General features: G+C 44.2%; 1 protein-coding gene across 1 annotated transcript in view; it reads right to left on the bottom strand.

Moving 5' to 3' along the window:
• Positions 1–25,669, bottom strand: part of LOC120022243 (solute carrier family 66 member 2-like) — a 28,560-nt gene extending 2,891 nt beyond the window's left edge. Inside the window, exons 1-3 of the mRNA XM_038966125.1 lie at positions 24,680–25,669; positions 24,255–24,388; positions 16,335–16,551 (exon numbers count right to left, since the gene is read on the bottom strand). Coding sequence (XP_038822053.1) covers positions 16,335–16,551; positions 24,255–24,388; positions 24,680–24,882 — 554 coding nt within the window. The 5' untranslated portion in view covers positions 24,883–25,669. The remainder of the gene's footprint in view (positions 1–16,334; positions 16,552–24,254; positions 24,389–24,679) is intronic.
• Between the last annotated feature and the right edge of the window lie 547 nt (positions 25,670–26,216).

Below are 26,216 nucleotides of genomic sequence, written 5' to 3' on the forward strand. Positions count from 1 at the left end.
TGTATTACTGGAGTGAGTCCGTGTTTCATAGCGAATCATGTTACGAAACAGGTCACAGCGGTACACGATGCTAGAGAAATGGGTTTTGAATTTAATATTATCAAGTGACAGTTGGGATGGAAGTGCGCATTTTCCCAAGTTTAACTAAAATAATACATTGACTATGTGTTGTCTTATGTCAACAAGACCGAGGCACTGCGTAATGTGGACAGTTCTGTTTCACTGGCTGTAGGTTTTGCCATATGATTGAATAGAGTGCATAGTTTGGGTTAGTGTTCCCACTCAGCCATATCTCCATGTTACAGCGCTTGTTTACGGCAAAACAGACAGAAGACGAGGCGATGACCTGTGCTAATTAGCTATCTAGCATGCTCTGAACACCTGTGCTAATTAGCATGCTCTGAACACCTGTGTGTAAGCTTAGCTCGGGAAATGGAGATAAGAATATAACAGCTTCCCTATATCTCTCAAATATCCGTTTTGGTAGATACTAACCAAAATTATGCTATTTACACTTAGTAGTACATCTCTACACTATAATACATTTTTCTGACTAATATTGATGTAACAGGCCATTCTCAACCAGATAAGTTAGTTGAGTTCAGCTGCCCTTTAATATGATGAGTAAGTTTGGAAAACAAAAGGTGCATTGGGATTCGAACTGGCGACCTTGTGTGTTTAATCAAAAGTGCATTTAAAGTTTGATTTGATTTAGTCCTATTCTATAATTTAGATTTTTTGTTGAGATGGAGACGTGAATACAATTGATTAATTTGTAGACAAACTGGAATTAAAGCCAGACTAAGTCAGTGGAACTATCCAGATGGAACTATCCAAGCAGAAGATACAAATGTTGATAAATAGCCAATTAACTTGTCAACAAATGATATGTTGATTCATATCTCCAACTCAACCAAAAATAAATGGGATTAAGCCAGTGGCTCATGTGGAAAGCAGTAGATACAGATGTAGGATCTTAATTTGAGCCAGTTTGCTACAGCAGGAAAATTATAATCCTGTAGCAACAGGAATGGATTTATGTGGATTACAATTAATGGAAATGTTTAAGCGTTTATACATTTTCCTAAGAGAAAATCAAAGCCTAGAATAAAAAAAAATATCAGATCAAGCGTTAACAGGCGATAGCAGACACCTGCATAGCAGATGCTTTGGTGGTGGAAATGCATTGGAGCTGTCAAATCGGTGAGCAGCTGTTCTTGCAATCATTGTGACAAGAATCGGCGAGTTGTGCGTTCCGTGGTGCCGTTCTGCGCCGCTATTTGCAGCTCGCTTAATAGCTTGCACGATTCTCGCCATTCTCCTTCGACCTCTCATCAATGAGCTGTTTTCGCCCCAAGGACTGCAGCTGACTGGATGTTGTTTGTCGCACCATTCTCGGTAAACCCTAAACACTCTCGTGTGTGGAAAAGCCCAGGAGACTGACATTTTCTGAGATACTGGAACCAGTGCGCCTGGCACCGTCAATCATAGCACGCTCAAAGTCGCTTAGGTCACTCATTTTGCCCATTCTAATGTTAAATCTAACAGTTACTGAATGTCTGTCTGCCTGCCTGCCTTATATAGCAAGCCATGGCAACGTGACTCACTGACTGTGGGAGCTAACCATTTTCGTGAACGGGGTGGTGTACTTAATTAAACTGGCCACTGAGTGTATTTATCATGTCTTGAATGAAAGGGTCATTTTGCAATCTCCCAAAATAAACGCAATCTCTGACAAGAGACAGGCATTACAAACACTACACTTGTCCATTTCAGTAGCGTGACAAGACTCCCGACTTGGATGACCATTCAAAAAAAAAATCCCAATCTGAAATGTCTAAATGGAAATTAAATTTCAGAAGCCTTTTTAAATACACAAGTTTTGAATGTCCTGCAACAAGGTGATCAAATCAAGATCCAACATCTAAGTCATCACAGGTCTGTGGAGAGCTTCACAATTGCGGTAATAATCTGTGCAGAATCTCAAATGTCATTGATCACTTGCACAATTAACTTTTAATGTAATTTCAACTGCAATCCAGTTAATTTGGTTCTGCTATTAGATGAAGCACAGTGACATCACATTAATATGCTGTATAAATAAACAAAATATCACATTGTATTCCCATTTGAACTTTGGTTGTGCTTTTAGATGGTTGAAAGCGCAGTGATAACACATAGGAAATTCAACTAACTTCTGGCTGTCTTTTTGAGTGGGTGACTAAAGGTTCTAATCTCGTTGACCAGTTTCAACCAAATATTACCCAATTATCCACGTTGAACTGACCCAGTGGGTTCTGTACACTAATTGAAATCATCCTCCTCCCCTCAAAAAAAGTTGATTTAATTTGTATGTTTACTAGAATTTATAATTAGGCTTGCGCGGTACAATGCTGTGTTTATAACCAAGTGGGAAGGTGGTAATTACCAGTTGTTTAGTCGTAAATACGAGTTGGGTGCATTTACATATGAATACCATCAAACATGGAGGTCATTAGAAGGCTTGTGATTGTGTTGCTCTTTTTTGCCCTTAAAGTATATCCAGAGATGTTCCCTATCTAAATCAAAAGGAAGATTAAGACAATTCATTTTCTATCAACAATTAGTATTTTGTTCTTACCATAAACAACTGCTGAAGATGCCGCCATGACTGCCCTCTTTTGTAGACAAATAACGTCAGCGGTGCATTGGAGGGACGTTCAGGCGGATTTTTCCCAGTTGTATGCTGGTATTTACGAAATTACAAGATGTGATCGCAGCATTAGTCCATTCGTCCTAGGATCAGATTGGACTAATGCTACGATCACATCTCGTAATTTAGTAAATACCAGGATACGACTGGGGAAAATGTTCCCTTGCACCGCTGACGTCGTGTCTAGAAAAAAAAGAGAAAAAAAAGAGGGCAAGCATGGCGGCATCTTCAGCAGCTCTTTTGTTCCTCCCAGTTTTCCAAAGGGGACACCTTATCCTATACAGTGCACTACTTATGACCAGGGCCCATAGGACTTTGCTCAAAGGTAGTGTACTACTACTGTATGTAGGTAATAGGGTCCCGTTTGGAAGTGACACTCAGTATAATTTCCCCTGGACTAGTTCTGTGCGGCTGACCGGCACATTCCTGTTTGTTTACAATACGCTTTTCGTAAATCATTTTGACTAATGTTGGTATAGTGTGGTCAACACAGTGTTGTGAAGACACAGCGAAGGTGCATTACCATGTATGTTGTTGATAGCCGTGGAGGCCACATGCCTGGAGCCCAAACATGGACCGTGGTTGGTGAGCCAGTAGTTCCTCTGACAGAAGATGCTAACCAGGTCTCCATTGTTGATGGAATAGTATTATCAGGACAGTGCTAATAGACCTGCGTCAGAAATTGTACCCTATTCCCTGTATTGCACACTACTTTTCCCCAGGGCTCTAGTACAAATGAGTGTACCATTTAGGGAATAGGGTGTCATTTCAGATACACACTTCATGCAAACGTCACCAACATAATACATTTACACAAAGAACAGTAGGATAAACGTTTTTACATTGGTCTTTAACGACAGCGCCACAGAGCTGTCATGAATATTGGCTTTTTAACATTATTACCCCATATTGGCTAACGACAACAAGTAACAGTATAAGACGGCCCATAGTGAGGTTGATTTACATTGCATTCGTTAAGTATTCAGACGCCTTCCATTTTGTTACGTTACAGCCTTATTCTAAAATGGATTAAATAAATGTTTTTCTTCATCAATCTACACACAATACCCCATAATGACAAAGCGATACCAGGCTTTATAAATGTTTGCAAATAACAAACAGAAATACCTTATTCACATCAGTATTCAGAAATATCTTATTCACATCAGTATTCAGAAATACCTTATTCACATCAGTATTCAGAAATACCTTATTCACATCAGTATTCAGAACATTTGCTATGAAAACTCGAAATTGAGCTCAATTGCATCCTGTTTACATTGATCAATCTTTTATTATTATAATAATTTTTTACTTTTTACCCTCTTTTCTCCCCAATTTTGTGGTATCCAATTAGTAGTTACAGTCTTGTCTCATCGCTGCAACTCCCATACGGGAGAGGCGAAGGTCGAGAGCCGTGCTTTCCCCCGAAACACAACACAACAAAGCTGCGCTGCTTCTTGAGGAATCGGGGAGAAGGGCCTTGGTCAGGGAGATGACCAAAAGCCTGATGGTCACTCTGACAAAGCTCTGTGGATATGGGAGAACCTTCCAGAAGGAAAACCATCTCTGCAGCATTCCACCAATTAGGCCTTTATGGTAGAGTAGCCAGACGAAAGCCACTCCTCAGTTAAAAGGCACATGATAGCCCGCTTGGTGTTTGCCAAAAGGCACCTAAAGGACTCAGACCATGAGAAACAAGATTCTCTGGTTTTATGAAACCAAGATTGAACTATTTGGCCTGAATGCCAAGCGTCACATCTGGAGGAAACCTGGCACCATCCCTAAAGTGAAGCATGGTGGTAGCAGCATCATGCTGTGGGGATGTTTTTTAGCGACAGTGACTGGGAGACTAGTCAGGATTGAAGGAAAGATAAATGGAGCAAAGTACAGAGAGATCCTTGATGAAGAGCGCTCAGGACCTCAGACTGGGGTGAAGGTTCACCTTCCAACAGGACAACGACCCTAAGCACACAGCCAAGACAATGCAGGAGTGGCTTCGGTCTCAATGTCCTTGAGTGGCCAAAGCCCGGACTTGAACCCTGATCGAACATCTCTGAAGAGACCTGAAAATAGCTGTACGCGACGCTCCCCTTCCGACTTGACAGAGCTTGAGAGGATTTGCAAAGAAGAGTGGGAGAAACTCTCCAAATACAGGTGTGCCAAGCTTGTAGCGTCATACCTAAGAAGACGCAAGGCTGTAATCGCTGCCAAAGGTGCTTCAACAAAGTACTGACTAAAGGGTCTGAATACTTATGTAAAATTTCTAAAAAACTGTTTTTACTTTGTCATTATGGGGTATTGTGTGTAGATTTGATGAGGGGAACAAAACAATGTAATACATTTTAGACTAGGGCTGTAACTTAACAAAAAGTCAAAGGGTCTGAATACTTTCCGCCTGCACTGTAAATGTGTCTATTGATGAAGAACTGGCAATTCTATAGAAAGAACTGGCCATTCTATGGAAAACATATTTTGGTAATGTACTGTGTAAAAAATAAATAATCAAATATAAAACTGCAAATTTTTTCAGAACACAAAAGGGTTTGATAAACATACATTTTTGATAACCATACAAAAAATATATATGTTTTGGTACATAAACCGAGGCTTTGATTCAGTACAAGGTGCCTTCCAGAGCACTGCACTGGGCAGCCGACAATGCGTATTTTAAAGGCAATTTCCCCCGCGTTCGCAGGACAGCATAATTTGCCTTTTCAAAAGGGGCATTGTCAGCTGTCCATTGTGCTGCGCTATAACACGCCTTAGCTTGAATCCTGACCTAAAACTAGTTTTTAAAAAATGAAGGATTGAAGGTTTGGCATTGTTTGATAAGCGTCTACATTCTACACGAACAGAGGAAAAGTTTGGCAGTTTTACCCATGAACAAATAAAACTGAATAACCACTTAACATGACAAACATATGGAACAGTGAGGGGTTGAGGCTATTTTTGCCCTGTTGATAAGACACAGCCAGAGGTCACTAGGTGCACAACTTCTTCATACAATTACAACAACTGTCACCATTTGACATGCACCGCCATCATCATCATCATGAAAAATAGCTTGATAAAAGGGCAAGTGTACAAGGTTTGTGATTATATTGGCATTTCAGGATTATAAAAAGATAGATAACAAAACAAATATGAATCACCAGTGATTAAAAGAAAGTTTACCACCCAGGTTGTGCACATTCAGCCGTGATTGGGAGTCCCTCATCCGGGTTTGGCTGGGGTAGGCCATCATTGTAAATAAGAATTTGTTCTTAATTGACTTGCCTAGTTAAATAAAGGTTAAATAAAAATAAATACAATATCCAGCGTGAAACTCAATCTGCGTCTGAAATGGCACCCTATTCCCTGTACACTGCACTACTTGGTCAAAAGGTAGAGCAATAAACAAGGAATAGGATGTCATTTTGGACGCAACCACCAACTACGTTTTAGCCAGCAGTCCAGAGGGGAGTATAACAGCTGTAGCGCTGATATAGTCTTGGTTACACCCAGAGAGATTCTACTGACCTAATGGTCAAACATACCAAGTGGTAGAGTCTGGACACACTTACTGCTTGGCTAGAACAAAACCCTGCACCCACACCAGCCCTTGGCAGGGTAAGATTTGGTCACCCTTGACCGATTCCTGATTCAGCCACTGTTCCCACCCACACCAGCCCTCAGCAGGGTAAGATTTGGTCACCCTTAACCGATTCCTGATTCAGCCACTGTTCCCACCCAAAGCAGACATCGAAAACACTTAACAGCTGAATAAATAAATATAAATTAATAAATTAAAAAGATCCCATTTAAACAAATGGAAGGTTTCTAGAGGTGCTTGAGGCTGAGAGGAGCAGGGAGGGGAGGAGACTAAAGATGAGGTGTCCACAGACCAGCAAACAGTCCTCAGAAGCCTTGTTTATACCTGGTGCTAACATGCATTCTTGATCTTGTCCACATTCTGATTGTGACCACATTTGCAGAAATATTGTATGTCTATAGATGAGATTGTATATATACACATGTATATATACTGCTGGCTATATATATGTATATATATATATATATATATATATATATATATATATATATATATATATATATAGGAAACATGTTGGGCTCCCAGGAACCTGGCCCTTACAGCCTTAGCAGTTTTACCAAAAATGAAGTTCAATTGCTTTCATCTGAATTCATCTTGTGAATTTTCCAACAAGCAGCAGCAGGTCATCTTCCAACCAGACCAGATCAGAAGAGGCCTCAGTCAGACAGACCAGACCAGTGGAGAACTGACCAGCATCAATCCACTGAGACCAAGAAATAGCTATCTAAATGAAATGTAGATTCTAAATGTAGATTTTAAATTCCACAAAAAGTATAATTCCATTGTACATTCAGTGAGGTTTCTGTTAGTTATTTTGATGATGGGTTGTACATTGTTATCACTGGCTGGGTAACCAGCCCTTTGTGAGTCTGAAGGTTTTTCATGCAGGTCTATGGACAAGAAAGCTGGTCCACATGTCCTTGAGTGTTCATCCATACACACACTCTGCATGATTGCATTGTAAATTTTGTATGTATGCTTAGGTATATTCGTATACAGGGATACATTCTTAGGGATATATTTGTATAACCATCTGCACCACATACACATAACTGGACGTCCCATCTGTTTTGAAATGAAACGTAATAAGTGTCATTCAGCAGGAATTCTTCAGGCAAAGTTACACTGAAACTGTGCTTCATGACCGACTGATAACGATGTGTGTGTTAGGGGTGTCAGAGTGCCTTGGTTGTGTGTGACGCACTGTGTGAGACGGGTTTCTGCGGGTAGCGGCTGTAGTAGTACACCTGGAGGAGAATGGTAATGTCCACTCCCACCTGCAGCAGACCACAGGTCCAGAACTGGACAGGAGCCTCGGTCAGCAGGAAGTAACCCGTCTTAAAGGTGTCCCCACTCATCCACATCATCACCATCTTTATACTGCAGGGAGCGAGGGAGGCGAGAGAACAGAGGGGGTGACAAACAGAACTTCAATGTTGCCAGAGCTAGAGACAGTGGCTGTGTACAAAACGTGTCTTGCTTAAAACTTACTAAAACGACATACTGTGTACTAATCATACTACATACTATTTATTACATACTGTTTAGCATGCAGTAAGCAACAAATTAACATGCTCATCCATACTGAGAATGCGTCACCTAATGCACAATTGCGTTGTTTCCCGCCATTCGTTCGTTTTGCTACAGCCTGTCCTCTTATCTAGTTATCAACTGATTATCAGCTGTTGTCAAACACGTGGGTCTGAAAACATGTTTTTTCTTCCTTAATAGTGTGCAGTGATTTCTACTAAATGAAAAGTCAAAACGAGTATGACATCCTGGCATGTAAAGCATACTACATTTTCAAAATGTCACACTATAAAACGTTCTATTTTCGCATACCAAAAAAGCTTACTATTTAGAACGCAACTAGAGGCATTCGGACACTGCCTTAATCCTGACAGAAAGAGACATCATGGAAATCATGGGAAAAGATTAACACAATAACAGACCAAACAGTTTCAGATGGGGATACTGACCCACTATTTCCAAAACAAACTTTTAAAAAGGAAAGATAACTGGAATTCCTTCAAGTTAATTTGCCACCTCAACTCTTCTGGATTTTAGTTTGCGACGAGAGTGTTCCTTTAGGGCAGAGCTCACCAACCTTGTTCCTGGAGAGCTACCTTCCTGTAGGTTTTCGCTCCAACCCCAGTTGTAAACTAACTGATTCAGTTTATCAACCAGCTAAATATTAGAATCACGTACGCTAGATTAGGGTTGGAGCGAAAACCTACAGGACGGTAGCTCTCCAGGAACAGTGTTGGAGAGCCCTACTTTAGGGTGAGATGTGGTTCCTCATCTCGGTGTCACTGAGCGGATAGGGAAGTAAAACGCTAACAGTTACAGTAGAAGGGTGGTACAGCAGGAGGCCTCTCTATGCATGTTGTCTACTGTGCAAACACAGCTTTGACAACCCCCTTCTTAGATGAAGAAAACGGCATTGCTTATTATAATGGGTAAATGTAAAGTTTCATGGCAAGCTGGGTTCCCAGGATCTCTGCTCTACTCAGAGTTGTTTATTAAAACGAGAAAAGCCTTGACAGAGTGTTGGTGATTATGGATGAAGCACAATAGACTGACAGTCTCCCCAGCTACTCCTCTTCCACCCTCCCTCTCTCCTCTTTGTTTGTCACGCCAGGCTTCTGAAGACGAGGACGGAAGGTAAACGCTGACAAGGTTAGGACCGAGGCAAACACAGTTAGCTAACAGCATTCAGCCTTCAGAAGCGTTTACAATAACTGCCTACCACAACAACACTCCTTTCTGAAAGCAGATGCATCCTTCATCTGCTCTTCTTAATACAACCTGCCTTTTGTCGTGTCGTGACATTTTGGAGTAGGGACCTCTGCTCTGAGTGCCAGAGCCAAACCTGACATGTCAGGACTTACTATTACTGTGTAGACCACAGGAGTTTTCATAAATCAACAGATAGAACGCTAATCTGAATATAAACACATTCATTAAAGGGTGAGGGAGATGGAGAGGCTGAGGGGGGAAGCTTAATCTAATTGGTGTCAAGGGAAGACCTGGGTAGGGTGTTGTATGGTTGCCGTGTACGTTTTAAATTAAAAATAATTATTCAGACAAAACATTTCTAGGCGTTACAGGGAAAGGGTTTCTGCCCTAAGCAAATACACTGATGCCATATTCCATCATGGTATGCAGTACTAGGCCTAATAAATGAATCCACAATAAATCCAATATACATCCTATGAATATTATACTGTATCTGTGAGGTTATAATGATTGGGTCATAACCATACATTAATGTCTAGTATTGACTAGGCTTGGGCGGTATACCGTGTAGGGTAATCTTACCGCTACAGTATACAATGACATTCTAGACGATTCTGTGCTTCCTGTGGCAAGAGTTTGGGGAAGGCTTTCCTGTTTCAGCATGACAATGCCCCCGTGCACAAAGCGACATCCATACAGAAATCGTTTGCCGAGATCGGAGTGTAAGAACTTGACTGGCCTGCACGGAGCCCTGACCTCAACTCCATCGAACACCTTTGGGATGAATTGGAACGCAGACTGCAAGCCAGGCCTAATTGTTCAACATCAGTGCCCAACCTCACTAATGCTCTTCTGGCTGAATGGAAGCAAGTCCCCACAGCAATGTTCCAACATCTAGTGGAAAGCCTTCCCAGAATAGTGAAAGCTGTTTTTCCCCCTTTTGTATCCCAAAGTGTAATGGATTTATACTATAGTTCAGTTGGGAGCTGTAATGTAAAACTGGATGCCAGACGATGATGATGAAGAACACGAAGACCGTGTGAGTGACTCACTGTTGTGCAGCATGCACCAGGTGACCTAGTTGCAGTATGGAATTCACAACGACATGTTTGCCAGCTAGATATCTTATAACTATTAATTTAAATTGTCTAAAAATGTACTTTTGTTTTCTAATCTAGCTAAGTGGTTAGCTTCTTCCAAAATCCAGCATTCGGTTGGTAACAGCAGAAGATCCCCTCCTGTTTTGTGCGTGCAGCAAACCGTGAGTAGCATTTTTGAGTTACTTGTATAGTTTAGGTCAGAAACTGTATAAAATGTTCGCAATGTGCTCGTTAGCAGTTAGTTAGCATTTTCTATGGGATTTTACATGTACTTGTTAGCATTCCAGGAAACGTCCAGTATTATACAGAGCCATGAGTGCATGGAGCTCCATTCCATCTTATATAGCGCAAGTGAACAGCAAACCTGGTTTCAAAAAACAAATAAAGCAACACCTCGCGGCACAACATCTCTTCCCCATGTGCCCTACTTGTTGTGTGTATGTACTGACATGTATGTGTAACTTATAGATGCACACATACATTTAAAAACATTACCATGTAGTGAATGTAAAATGGAGTCTTTTTTGTTATGTGTCGGACCCCAGTAAGACTAGCTGTCTCCATTGGCGTCGGCTAATGGGGATCCTTTAAATCAAAATCATTGCTAACCTTCGGATTTAAGATGGGTTTGAAAACAGCTCCCCTTGTGTTCAGTGCTAGTATTACCGAATATCCCTGTATGGCACAACGTCAGTATGAAGGTATGACAATCTGGATACCGCCCAAGCCTAGTATTGACTACACTGCCAATACTTCTAATATGGTACCACTCTCCCAATGTAATTTGTCTGACCCTAAATCAATGCTATTGGGGAGGTAACATGTTCAATGATCCATACAAGTGAAATGAATTGATGATGTGATGCATTGAGGCCACAATGGTGGCTTCAAAGTAAGAAGACTATTCTCTAGCAGAAGCCACTTAGCAGATATTCAGAAGGGTTTGGAGGTAATTATCTTCAGGCTCATTACAGTGTACAGGTTCACCCCTCAACCCAAACACAGCCCCCATCGCAGGCTGCCTAATAGCTAGCACCCACAGGGTGATGGGAGAAGGAGGAGTGGTACCTGTCAAATCTTCTACATTATTCATGTCTCCATCTTCACCTAGCTCCCATTTAGCCCTTTCAGTTGTAACAAACTTTTTAATAACCTTGCCCTGCATCTACTCATACTCCCTCCCTGCCTGCCTCTCCTTGCATCTTTCTCCCCCTCCATCCTCCCCCTCTCCCTCCAAGGTACTTGTTAGTCCTGGGGAAGAGGAGCAACATTTCTTTATTTTCTCTCAGAGTGCTGACATACAGTTTGGGCCAGCCCAGTGTGCAATGATGTGAAAGCAGGTTTGAGGGTTTTATCAGTCCTCCTGCTGACTGTCTACGTCCCAAAGGGCACCCTATGTAGTGCACTACTTTTGACCAAAGCCCATCTATATAGGGAATAGGGTGCCATTTGGGGGACACACTCAGAGAGAATGCTGGGAGGTCGGGGACGGAGTCAGAAAATGCCTGGGAGATGATTCTAGAAGTCCCCAGCCACTTACAGAAGACTGACTCGAAGGTAAAAAAAGCCTGTATGTATCGGATGTGGTGGAGGATGAAAGATGCTCTGCATTTCATCAGGTAATCAGCAGCTCCAAAGCCGAGGGGGGTATGTTTCTGCTTAGACAAGTTGTCGTAGACTAGTCTGACAAGGTCGTGATGTAGTGTTGTTGAATGCAGACAGAGACTTGTATACTGAATTGATTTAATGGTCAAACAACAGTCAGACGGCAGGCTAAATAAGGAAGTCTCTCAGAGTGCCATCTGTCCTTGTGAAACAGCTTATACAGAGAGGACTTATAAGGGCAGTCAGTCAGTCAGTAGGAGGTCTGCAGAACCTGTCCCTCCATGTTTCATAACCTTTATCTCAGGCCAGGGGCCCAGACACCAGCACCCCAGTCTCCACCGCCTCGCTCCCACCCACCCTAGTCTCCACCGCCTCGCTCCCACCCACCCTAGTCTCCACCGCCTCGCTCCCACCCACCCCAGTTTCCACCGCCTCGCTCGCCCCCACCCCAGTCTCCACCGCCTCGCTCGCCCCCACCCCAGTCTCCACCGCCTCGCTCGCCCCCACCCCAGTCTCCACCGCCTCGCTCCCACCCACCCCAGTCTCCACCGCCTCGCTCCCACCCACCCTAGTCTCCACCGCCTCGCTCGCTCGCCCCCACCCACCCTAGTCTCCACCGCCTCGCTCGCTCGCTCGCCCCCACCCCAGTCTCCACCGCCTCGCTCGCTCGCCCCCACCCCAGTCTCCACCGCCTCGCTCGCTCGCCCCCACCCCAGTCTCCACCGCCTCGCTCGCCCCCACCCCAGTCTCCACCGCCTCGCTCGCCCCCACCCCAGTCTCCACTGCCTCGCTCGCCCCCACCCCAGTCTCCACTGCCTCGCTCGCCCCCACCCCAGTCTCCATCGCCTCGCTCCCACCCACCCCAGTCTCCACCGCCTCGCTCCCACCCACCCTAGTCTCCACCGCCTCGCTCGCCCCCACCCCAGTCTCCACCGCCTCGCTCCCACCCACCCGTCTCCACCGCCTCGCTCCCACCCACCCTAGTCTCCACCGCCTCGCTCGCCCCCACCCCAGTCTCCATCGCCTCGCTCCCACCCACCCTAGTCTCCACCGCCTCGCTCCCACCCACCCTAGTCTCCACCGCCTCGCTCGCCCCCACCCCAGTCTCCACCGCCTCGCTCCCACCCACCCCAGTCTCCACCGCCTCGCTCCCACCCACCCTAGTCTCCACCGCCTCGCTCGCCCCCACCCCAGTCTCCACTGCCTCGCTCGCCCCCACCCCAGTCTGGACCAGTCTCTCAACATAACACCAAAACACACTCCGTTCTACTCATAGACATTAACGTCATCGGTTCATCGGTACCCTGCTACACACAGACACATGTACACCCACACACCACTGGAGACTGGCATTATGCCAGCCGACCTAGAACAAAGTGCCATCATTTCTACACACAGAGAGGCTGAGAGGGGTAGCCACACACACACTACACACATCTGTCTCCAAAACCACTGGTCAAACCAGCCCCACGCTAAATCACCACACCAGGAAATATTCACAACATAATACCGCTCATCTAAAGTGGTCACAGGGAATACATGCAGCAGGATTATCATTATGTGTTTCGGAATTTACTGTGGAACAGAGTTTCATCTTCAAACAGTTCACACAGCCCTGTAGTTAAGCCTCAAATTAAAATTCATTCATTGTCTTTGACCATGGAGCTTGTTTTGACCTTGGAGCTTAGTTTGACAATGGAGCTTTAGAACAAACATTTCCTCCTCGAGGTCGTTCAGCTAATCAGAACTCTCATTCATCCCTTTAAAACAAATACAGAGTGCAGAGGTAAAGTAACCTAGCAACAGCCTACCATAAACCCCAGTCCATAAACTGGCTGAACAGGTACAAAACAGTGGGAGAGAGAGGGGGCGGACGAAGTACTGACACCTAACAGAGCAGAGCAGGCAGAGAGAGAGAGAGGGAGCAGGACAGAGCAGGCAGAGAGAGAGAGAGAGAGCAGGACAGAGCAGGCAGAGAGAGAGAGAGGGAGCAGGACAGAGCAGGCAGAGAGAGAGAGAGGGAGCAGGACAGAGCAGGCAGAGAGAGAGAGAGGGAGCAGGACAGAGCAGGCAGAGAGAGAGAGAGGGAGCAGGACAGAACAGGCAGAGAGAGAGAGAGGGAGCAGGACAGAACAGGCAGAGAGAGAGAGGGAGCAGGACAGAGCAGGCAGAGAGAGAGAGAGGGAGCAGGACAGAACAGGCAGAGAGAGAGAGAGGGAACATGACTAAACAGGCAGAGCCACTGCTGAGCAGATAACGTCACACTGAGATCTGCTCTTCACGGAGTCTGTTTGTACTGGGGACAGGACACAGAGCCAGGCACAGACACGGAGCCAGGCACAGACACAGAGCCAGGCACAGACACAGAGCCAGGCACAGACACAGAGCCAGGCACAGACACAGAGCCAGGCACAGACACAGAGCCAGGCACAGACACAGAGCCAGGCACAGACACAGAGCCAGGCACAGACACAGAGCCAGGCACAGACACAGAGCCAGGCACAGACACAGAGCCAGGCACAGACACAGAGCCAGGCACAGACACAGAGCCAGACACAGAGCCAGGCACAGACACAGAGCCAGGCACAGACACAGAGCCAGGCACAGACACAGAGCCAGGCACAGACACAGAGCCAGGCACAGACACAGAGCCAGGCACAGACACAGAGCCAGGCACAGACACAGAGCCAGGCACAGACACAGACACAGAGCCAGGCACAGACACAGAGCCAGGCACAGACACAGACACAGAGCCAGGCACAGACACAGACACAGAGCCAGGCACAGACACAGACACAGACACAGAGCCAGGCACAGACACAGAGCCAGGCACAGACACAGAGCCAGGCACAGACACAGAGCCAGGCACAGACACAGAGCCAGGCACAGACACAGAGCCAGGCACAGACACAGAGCCAGGCACAGACACAGACACCGAGCCAGGCACAGACACCGAGCCAGGCACAGACACCGAGCCAGGCACAGACACCGAGCCAGGCACAGGTGTGCACACACACAGCAGAAATGGGGTTGACTTGACAGCCTTGAAGTAAATACATGATTTGAAGCTGTACTGTAGCTATAGAAATGGAGGACTATATTTACATCAACTTTGAACTTCATTTCCCATCAAACCATGACAAGACAGATCAGCATTCACTTCCTGTAGACCAGCCTCCCCTATCATCTCTTCCCCCAGCCAACATCCACCATTATAGCAGCCATGTTGGGTCACCTATGGCCCCCAGTCGCCCTCCGCTTTGTCTTGTAGTAATGATCTGTTTGGTAACTGTCTGCTAGAGGGGTCTTGCGCCTGGCTCTGACAGGTGGTGATGGAAAAGCAGAAGCATGCTTATAGCATCATTAGCATCAGTTGTCACAAATGGCACCCTTTTCCCTAATGGGCCATGGTCAAAAGTAGTGCACTATATAGGGAATAGGGTGCAATTTGGGATGCAGTTCTGTTGTCATTAACCATCTCTGGACCTGACTGGCATGGCATGTTCTGAGGTTTGGCTTAACCCATTGATTATTCTATAAAAAGGTATATTTCTTATCATGCGTCCTTGATAATCGATATGGTAATGAGCTACTCAATCTTTCCATTTTTAGTGATATATTATTTTGCCCATATTAGTCTGACGCGTGATCATTCAGAGACCATTTAATTTATGTGGGTATATGTGTGAGTGTGTATGCGTGTTGGTCATGACCAGTCACTACTGCATGACTCACAATAAGAACTCGGGGAACAGATCCACAAAACTAAATGATGATGACAGCAACGGCACTAAAGCTTGCATTACTGAACATTTCCATAATCATTATGATGATAACAGCATTAGAACGGAGCATTAACAATGAAGGTTCATGTTTTAAATGTATTTAATTGTCTCAGTGTGAATCCTGCCTAAGGATTCAATCGCTGGGGGAATGAAGGCAGTAAAAAGCCAATAAGTTGTTAAATTAAAGACAAATCTAAGGAGGCTTCCTGTTCAAAACAAAGTCATCAGTTTAAATCATATAAACCAAACAATATCTTCACTTCTAGTAGAAAATCCTTTCACTGAATGAACTAAATTCAGTACCAGGCGGGTCTGTGAATTACATACCCAAGTGTTTAAGTGTTCCAGAAATGAGAGAGAATTTATACACAGGTCTGCAAATTAAAATGAAAAGAACAGTTTGAAGTATAAACTGGGTGGTTCGAGCCCTGAATGCTGATTGGCTGAAAGCTGTGGTATATCAGACCGTATACCATAGGTATGATAAAACATTTATTTTTACTGCTCTAATTACGTTGGTAACCAGTTTATTTAAGCAATAAGGCACCTCGGGGGTTTGTGATATCTGGGCAATATACCATGGCTAAGGGCTGTGTCTAGGCCCCCCCGCGTTGCATCGTGCATAAGAACAGCCCTTAGCCGTGGTATATTGGCCATATAACACACATCCTCGGGCCTTATTGCTTAAATTAACCACTGAAGCTCAGCAGCTGGGATATGAAGAGTAAGGAAGCAAGAGATGGGATGAAAGACAGTGAATATCAAGTGAGAGAAAGGGAAGACAACTGAATGGCGGCTGTAGTGTGTTACGTCCTCACCTCATCCCCTCAGTACTCTTGTTCTGGTAGTTACAGTAGAGCTGCGGCGTCCCCAGCATGGCCTCAGCGAAGACAGCCAGGAAGCCCAGGGTTTCTACGAACACAGACGAGTCCAGCAGCAGGTAGGTGATGTAGGCCGCCAGCAGGGTGAACGCCACCACACACTGCATGTAGTCCACGAAACGACTCCACGACCAGAAGTGGCTCCATTCAAAGTCTGAGGCAGACAGACACATGCGGAGAGAGGAGACAAGTAAGACACTACAAACAGTGATAAACCCTTTCAGCTCGATTTATCTCCATAATAATACACTGGCTTGAGAAGATTATAATGAAAGCATTGCATGTGACGTGAGACAAGGACACATAGCTGCATGGAAAATGCATTTGGAATACATTTGGGAAACCCTGAATGATTTACTCTAAAATGTTTCTACCTCACCAAATGATCCCTTAAGTTCGTTTTTGCTTTGTTCCCTTTTCATCAGGGGAATAAACAAAACAAAAACACTGACTAAGTTCAGTTTAAGTCATGAATTCAACATGAAGATTATACAACTGCAGGCCTCCAATACAATCTATAGTGACATCTCAGCTGCCTCAACCTTTCACCTCTAACCTATACGAGTACCCAAAAACAACCGTAAACACGACCAGTGAACGGATAAGAAGGTTAGCGATGAGGATGCATCCTTGTTTGGAGTGCTGAGGATTATGTTATGTCAAAATGTCAAACGTTATTGTCACCCTGCCGTTATATCTGGGAGGTCAACACTGAGCTGTATTTAACGTATTTTAATATTTCTCAGAGCCTGACCCTGCTCTAAACAACGTTAGAGGAGAGAAGAATACATTGAGGAAATGAAGTTGTCGCTGAACGGGGGGGGAGGTGGAGAGAGGGGGGAATCCACTGTGCAGTATCTTCAATAGGATTTTTACAACCCTCTACCTTCATGATGAAATGAGATTCCACTGATCTAAAAGACAAGCACCTTGATATTCCGACTCCAACACACCTAAACTAAATAAAAGTGAGCAATTTGAACAAACTCATGCAGTTTGCACCTTTCTGATTCGGAGGGGTTGGGTTAAATGCGGGAGACACATTTCAGGTGAACGCGTTCAGTTGTACAAGTGACTAGATATCCCCCTTTCGTCTAAAATGACATGGTTGATTTGGTTTCCTACCCTTTTCCATAATCACATTGCCTTCTGACACACACGAAGAGGTACGACACGTTACATTACCCGTCCTGCTGACTTACTGAGACTGATTGCATTCTAAAGTGGAACAACTGCTAGGTTTGACATTTCAATTGAACTCATTTTATTGAAATACTGATGATAAACGGTTCTGAGATTTAAATGGGATTTCTGACTAATGCACATGGCAGACAGGTGTATTTGTGTGCATGTGAGAGTCAGGGTGTGCGTGATCGATCATCATGTCTGCAACTCAAAATCACCCAATCAGGGTCATGCTAGCAGTCTGACCTGTTCATATAGGATCTAAAGGAAATGTATGCCCAGAGATGAGTGTATTGGGGATAACATAAAGGGGTTGTCTGTCAGAGTACTAAAACCCATCCTCCGCAGACACACCACAGAATAGAAATGTTCCTTCCATAAACACAGTTCCTGGTTCCCAACGTGAGAGAAATTAGAGGGAACTGGCTTATTGTAGTAGTAGAAGATAATTGTTTCAGGTGTTAACAGCAGTACCTTAGCGTGCGACACCCAACTGTGCCACTCATCTACCCTGGGGTGCTCTCGTTCCCCTCCTCCTCTCCTTTTTCCTCCCTCTGTTTACTCTGACACGGTGCCTGTGTGTGTGTGTGTGTGTGTGTGTGTGTGTGTGTGCGCGCCGTCCTCACCACGGGGACAGTGTGGGGGAGAGAGCTGGCTTCATGTCAAAATGTACCCCTTGCTGCCCATGCACAACACGCACACACGCTTTCTGATCACTGAGCAATGGTAAATGTGTAAGCAGGCAGGCATGTGCCAGAGCTAGATATTGTTTTGCAGTAGTTTATCTCCCCAGGACATTAGTTAGAGGGTGTCGTTTAGCCTGCCAGGTCTACACTTCCCATAATCACGTTGTCAATCAAGTAATTTATAGTCCATAATCATGCAGGGTAAACAGCTACCTAAAAAAATTGTATAGAAAAAAAAGAGCCTGCTTTTTGTGGCTAAGTCAAAGCAAGGTGTGTGAGGAGAGTAGGATGTGAATCTGAATGGTTCCAATGAATCACACCATACAGGAGAGACTGATGACTAATAAGCATCAAAAGATTATATACGTAGACTATTCTCAATGCCCCGTTCGCTGCCCCTGTCCTCCCTGACTGCCCCTGTCCTCCCTGACTGGCCCTGTCCTCCCTGACTGGCCCTGTCCTCCCTGACTGGCCCTGTCCTCCCTGACTGGCCCTGTCCTCCCTGACTGGCCCTGTCCTCCCTGACTGGCCCTGTCCTCCCTGACTGGCCCTTTACCAGTACACAGGCCTAGTAACCAACTCCCCTCACATCTCTGGTAGTGCCAAATACTGCTCAATGCTCCTATTCGCTGGTCCAACTGTCAACAAAGACATCCTATAAGGGAACAGAATAGAAGACAAACAATAGCATGTGATTTGAATTAGAATTTTAAAGCAGAGTGAAACAAAATGTAGCCTATCCCTGGATCTGTAGAACACTACAACAAAGCTGAGAAAGATTATCTAAACTAGACCGCCATTTGAGCAGCTTGATACATTTGACTTCCACCTGGGTAGGTAATCCGTAGGTTTATTTATACACCGAAACAACGTGCTCTCTTAACCTGAATAATCTCTTTAAAGTCAACCTTCCCTTCGGCTTGATAGCCGTCTCATAAACCAGATTAAGATCCTATCATAACCAGTCACTAACTTCATAATACCAGAACTACCATATCTACCTTGAGGATTTTTAACAACAGATATGCTGAGATCTAGGGTACAGTATGCATGCTGGCACGCACGACACACAAACACACAGTACCAAACGACAGGGGCGGAGACAGAGACATAATTGTCTTGTGAAGTCGTTACCCTAAATTCACAGCCAATTTAACCCAGAACAGGTTCCAAACTAACAAACAGTCCACTGACACAGGGAGGGGGGAAAGAGTTTGCTGTTAGTTTGAACTCACAGGGAGGGAGCTTAATGCACTTCTCCAGAGTGATTGGGACATAATCGTTTTTGATTGGACAACCTGCCGTGATAATGGAGCCTGGAGAGAGAGCCACAGAGGGAAGCCAGCTCTGTTCTCTGTTCGTACTGTGATGTACAAACAGTTCAATACAAGCACAGAACACACACACAACAACAACGTTAGGAATATACAGAAATATACTGGTTCAACGGGTCCGCATTACACTTCATGTAATGTGTCAGAATACTGTCGGTCTCAGTTTGAGACTCACATTTACAAACTTCAGTGAAAGCAGGTGAAATGATATTGAAATACTCAATTGTAGCCAACCTCATCAAAGCCTGAAACCCCAACAAAGATAAGGAGACTTCAGAACTATCTGTTACACAAACTACATTGAGACAATCTCCCTTTAGGAAGTTCGGCAGAGAGTTGTTGGCTGAGGAATTCCTCTCTCATCAATAGTGGATTACAACATGCCTCTCCTTCATATCTCCTCCTGGATTAATCAATAGATGAACAGACCCATACGTGTATATAGCAGACAGACAAGCAACAGTTCTGTCAATGCTAATCAAGGTTGGCAGAGAGAGGTGATGGATTGCCAGAGGGACTGCGAGAGGCCAGGAAGACGGCTGAGAAAGGCCGCACAGGCCAAGGAGGTAGAGGCAGGGGCAAAGAGAGAGGCAGAGAGAGGCGGAATCAGAGAAGAGGAAGAAAGTCTGGGAGACAGAGATCCAGAGAGCCCGGAGAGCAGAGAGGCTGAGCTCCAGATCCAGCCCAAAGCCCAAAGCCAGGCAGAGGCCAAGGAGAACACAGCCTGGCTCTGGTTCCAGCTCTACTGCCAAGAAACGTGCCAACTGTACTCTGGTTCCACTGCCAACTGATTCATGTACAGTCCAGAACCATGATCATACACGTGGCACACAAAACGGCAGCTTTTAAAATGTGTTTATTTATTTAACTAGGCAAGTCAGTTAAGAACAAATTCTTATTTACAATGGAAGGCCAACCCCTCCCCTAATCCGGATAACGCTGGGCCACCATATGGGACTCCCGATCACGTCCGGTTGTGATACAGCCCGGGATCGAACCAGGGTCTGAAGTGACGCCTCTAGGACTGCGACGCAGTGCCTTAGACCGCTGCGCACTCGGGAGCCCATTTGATGAGGTAAATTGAAGTCAGAATTAAGCTTGTTCTACTGCGATGAGAAGAAAGCCAGCTTACCATACCACTGGAGTTGTGCTGTAGAACAACAACATGCTGGGTTTAAACAATGTGATAAGTTGTAAGAAGTGTGCAGCAACTCCGCCAGTCAACTCCTAGTTCCCAATCACACAACTCCAAACACAGAGGCTGAATAAAGGGTGAAAAATTATTTTGGATTGCTGAAATGAATATCTCAGACAGTCTGCAGCTTTCTCTGCAACTATCATTGGATTCTACAATGCACAATCAATCAAAGAGAGAAGACGAGTGAACCCAATACAGCGTGATGGATAGCAGTTCTGAGAAGGTAAATTACATCACTGTCAGTGAGGACTCTGGCCAATATACAACACAGAGCATTACTGCATCTTCACAGGCACTGTAGGCATTAGTTATTTCCCAGCTCCACCTACTGTTCACATAGAGGATAGCAACTGCTCCCCAAGTACAAAGCAGCAGTGTTAACTAGAACTAAACACAACATTGAGATCCACTGTTAGTAAATCCATATTTATGATGGGCATCACACGCTACTCACACAAACAAAGTTCTCAGCACAATGAAACAGGTACAATTGATCGATTGAAAGGTTGAGAGACTCCGTCCTCTCAACATTATAGCAGCTGGTCCTCAGCCCCTCTCAGCTGCCTGAGTGAGGGAGCAATACAGTAACAAGAGGGAGTTGAAACAAAGGGCAAAGATAGAGGTAGAATAATAAGGACAGAGTTAGGAAGACCACAGTCTCATAAACTGTCCCATCTGAGTTGTCTGTGCCTCTTCAGCAAGCTGGTGTGAATCCAAGTCATCATCATTGTTGTTTTACCAGACAGGACCACAGAGGAGAGGCCGTGGGTAGTGCACATTAGCTTTCACATGCAGCATTTAATACAATTGTTGTTGTAACGCTATCAACGACAACAAAAAACACTGAGCATAGTTCATTTCAAACCAAGAAACAGTCAAGTCGTGACTTTTCTAGCCACAAAATAGCCGAGCAGTTAGTCTCTCAAGGTCAATAACATTAAGTAAAGAGCAACAATCAAAGTCTTAATATATATGGTTAATCAATATATAGGAGTCTAGAATGCATGCATTTTAATGTTCTGAGTAAGAATCTGAGTCATCACAATCAGACATCTCAATGAACTGAAGCAAAATTCAATTTCCATGAACAATCACTGCAATACTATAGTAAACATGCATGCTATAGTAAACTGATATCAGAAGCATAAAAAGAGTTTTTACACACCAACACACTTCAAGCTATTGACTATAGCTAACATGCATTGTGAACTTCCATGCGAACACTATAACAACTATATTGGTTCTTTATGAATCACAAATATGACAAGGAAGGATCACATGTGATGCAGGAGGATGCATGCCAGGTTAATGCAGGATGATGCTGATGAGTTAGTGGCAGTTAGCACTGTAAATGGAGCTATAACAGAGGGAGTGGCACATGTAGTAAGGACAGAAAGAGCGAGTTTAAGGGAGGAAGGAAGATGAATGACTGGATGGCAGAGAGAGACAGATGGCACCTACCCAGAAAGAACTTCTTAGGGACTTTGACCTCCTCCTTAGTGACTGTTACTACAGACAAAACTAAATAAGAGGAAAGGGAGAAAAGAGCTTGGTTTCTCTAAAGAGAGGTAAAGAGAGCTTAAAGAGAGCTTGGTTTCACCTTGTGCTACAGACCAGTACTGACCCACAGTGTCAAGTGAGGAGGGGTTTCTTCTTGACATACGGTTAGTGATTTCAAAAGGACGACCTCCATAACTTCCCTGTAGGAATTAACAGAGTTGAAACTTCAACGTTTGCTTTACGTCTGACAGAGTTGAAACCTCTACGTTTGTTTTACGTCTGACAGAGTTGAAACCTCAACGTTTGTTTTACGTCTGACAGAGTTGAAACCTCAACGTTTGTTTTACGTCTGACAGAGTTGAAACCTCAACGTTAGTTTTACGTCTGACAGAGTTGAAACCTCTACGTTAGTTTTACGTCTGACAGAGTTGAAACCTCTACGTTAGTTTTACGTCTGACAGAGTTGAAACCTCTACGTTTGTTTTACGTCTGACAGAGTTGAAACCTCAACGTTTGTTTTACGTCTGACAGAGTTGAAACCTCAACGTTTGTTTTATGTCTGACAGAGTTGAAACCTCAACATTTGTTTTACGTCTGACAGAGTTGAAACCTCTACGTTCGACTAAAAGTTTGACTGATCTCAAACCAACTGACCCACCTCCCCTGATCCTGCCAATTTGATTGGTTACCAAACTCTGGATTGAGGCCCCATGAGTGCAGCACTGAGCGTTTAATGTTCTAATATTGCGTTGGCAGAGAAACACAGGTGTAGATCAGTCAGTCAGTCAGTCAGTGAGTGTATATAGCCAACAGGCTGAGGAAGGGCGTTATGAGCCAGATACAGCAGCCAGCCCCCTCTAGTTCTGCAACAAATGATCAACATCCTGTTATTATGACTGTAATGGCAATATTTAAGATGAAGAATGTTTAGTTAATGTTTAGTATTTTATATTTTCCCTGTCTGTAATACACATGAATCTACCAGTGTTCTGTTTGTGCAAGGTGCAGGTGAATTTTATTTTTCACCAGATTAGTCTCATTGTGATTAACAATCTATTTTACGAGAGAGACCTGGCCGAAAATAGCAGCACACAAAGTTGCAGACACATTTACAACATAAACACACAGCAATACACTTTTGTTTTTAAACATCCATTTACACATTGAACAGGAAGATGGTTTGGGAAAGTGTGGTGCAACTAGGGGTCAAGACATTGACATCCCCCTGCTTCATCAGTGTGAATATTCTGAATTGTTTTCATATCTCTGTTGATAGTATTTGACACCAGACTGAAGGTGCAAGGGCCGAGGACACACTGATTATTACTGTATTTTGTGACACTGATTCTGCAGCAGCTAACAAATCAATGCCTTTTTGTTTCCCGACAAGCCTCTCGGGCTGGTGTTTACAGAACATGTGGTGCTGTCTGATTAGGATATTAAGGGCCTGTCTCCAAGAGGCCAGTTAGATATTTCTCTGCTCCTGTGCGGGATATTGTTCTCCATTTTGCAAACTTGTAATAAACTGGATAGATTTTTTATTGAGTTTATCTATGACTGCTCTTCTCTTTCGTTCACCTGGAAATTCCTATTACAAAGACGAACTAGAGGTGTACAGTACAAGGCCACGTTCAGTAGGCAAATGGTTTCAAACATTGCAGATAGAAAATGTCATGAAGAGCCAACATGTGACATAATATGATTTACTGCTTAAACAAACCACTAAACCACTCTAACTGCACACACACTCACAGAGATAAACACCCAGCTACATGTCAGAGGCATGTTTGATCTACAGGTTGGTGATAAAACCAAGCATTAGCAGTAGTTCACACCATGATGCGAACAGAGGTTATAAACTGATTATAAAGCCACAAAGAGGAGCTAGGAACCGGGAGGTTAAAGACACGTGTAAAGAGGTGAGTAGGGACAGGCCAGGGAGGAGGATACTGACCTGTGAATGAACGTTTCTTAGTCTGGAGTTCGGTGGCCACGCGGACGTTGGTACACAGGTTGAGCATGATCAACATGGTGGCAATCATGACGATGCTCTGCCACAGGAGTGGTGTCTCAAAGTAGCGCCCAAACCTGGAAAGAGAAGACCGGGAGGGAGGGACTACTCAGGCTCAAGGGCAGTAATAAAGTTCCCGCACTGGAGACAATAGGCATTTGTTGAAACCAAACCAGAACTGTGCTATTCAAACTAATATGACTATTCAGTGAGAGGCAGTGTCATTTTCAAACACTGTAAATTCTGAAGGGCCAAATAGTTGACGTCTGTCTGTTCTTTAAAATGCACTTAGTTTACAGCCTTCACATGCATCAATGCATATTTGTAATAATATGCAACAAGTGTACCACACCTGTGGCAAAACTTACCTGAACAGTATACATAGAATATTGGCCACCAGTAGGACGAGGCAGACATAGGTGGAGAATCCCTCTGCTTTCTGTGTCTGTCTGATGTCCCTGTACTGGGGGATGTGAGGTACCACTCCACCAAACACCATGGCCCCCGCAGTGATCCATGTCACCAGTTGGTTCAGGACATACATGAGCTGCTCAAACATCTCATCTTCCATGTTCTCTCTCTGTTATCTAGTCTACCAGGGCACAGCAAAACATGGAAAGTGCCAAAGGGCTGTGCAAAGTTCTAGTGAACTGCACTTGCTTTTCAAAAATGTGGTGTAGCCTAGTCAGAGAATGTGGATAGAGTGGTGCCTTTGGATGCTTATTTACAGTCAACTACTGGATCAATAACCAATGAAGGGGACATAATGATGTCATTGGAAGAAAATGTAGTCCCTTCTTTCAACCCGGATGTAAAGCAGGAAGAACTATGTCCATCAATTATGTTCTATTGAACAGTTTAGCGTAAAATCCAGAGGGTCTACCTTAGAAGAAATGACGAGTTGATCATGTATCAATAAACATTCACGTGGCGCTACTGATACTAATGTAAATTAGGTTAGAATAGCACAATGTAACAAGTTAAACGTTACAATTGAGCACATCGTCGGCCAGAGAACTCAAACTTGCAGCGGGTCGGTCGACCAATCAAATGAATGCAATATTATTTAAAAGCAGCTTCAATTTACTGGCTTGATCGCGATTTGTATAGAAACCTAAAATAGTCGACGCTCGACATTTCCTTTACAGTTAGTTGTCCCTAGGCTAGTCGAAGCGACTCAAATCCCCAGTGCTCTGGGTGGGTTTGTAGTTTTAACTGGACGGCAGCAGGAATCCGTGCAGCACATGACTGTTATTTACAAACAAATCCCTTTTATCTGGAAAATATCATTCCAGCTAAAATCGAGAGAGCATGAATTGACCCGAAAGTGCTAAAACACCTGCGTCCACCGCCTCTCCCCGCCCTACAAACCGAAAGTTCGAGCAGCGCTTCCTTGTGCGTCAAAATCGTCACTCCCTGTTTTGCCAAGATCTGAGTTTGGTTTCATGGTCCTAGACAGAATTAATTTGGAAGGGGACATCGACCACTTCTTAGTATATGTATAGCCTATTGTACTTGTCCTATTTTGAGACGTTGTACATTGGCCTATATTTATTTATTTGTACTTTTCTTACATCATTATCATGATGAGAATAAGGGATGATTGCAGTGAGCCCGGATTAAGAAGCTTTGCTGAGTTTACATAATGGTGGATGACTGTCATCTGTCAGAGAATAACATTCTAAATGGATGGTCTCTTATATAAAAAACTGTCATGGAGAGTCCCAAAGGACCTGAAATATCCCCTGAGATCAGATCAACACAGAGGTGCATCTAAGGGTTTTAACTTGGTGTCATGAGAGAAATGCCTAAAGGTCATCACTCATCACAAAGCTGGAACATCTTGGTAAAAGACAGCAACAGAAAGGAATTGGTGTTTAAAACGAGACTGAAACAAAAAAGTAA

Source organism: Salvelinus namaycush, chromosome 27, assembly GCF_016432855.1.
Source record: "Salvelinus namaycush isolate Seneca chromosome 27, SaNama_1.0, whole genome shotgun sequence".
Lineage (NCBI taxonomy): Eukaryota > Metazoa > Chordata > Actinopteri > Salmoniformes > Salmonidae > Salvelinus > Salvelinus namaycush.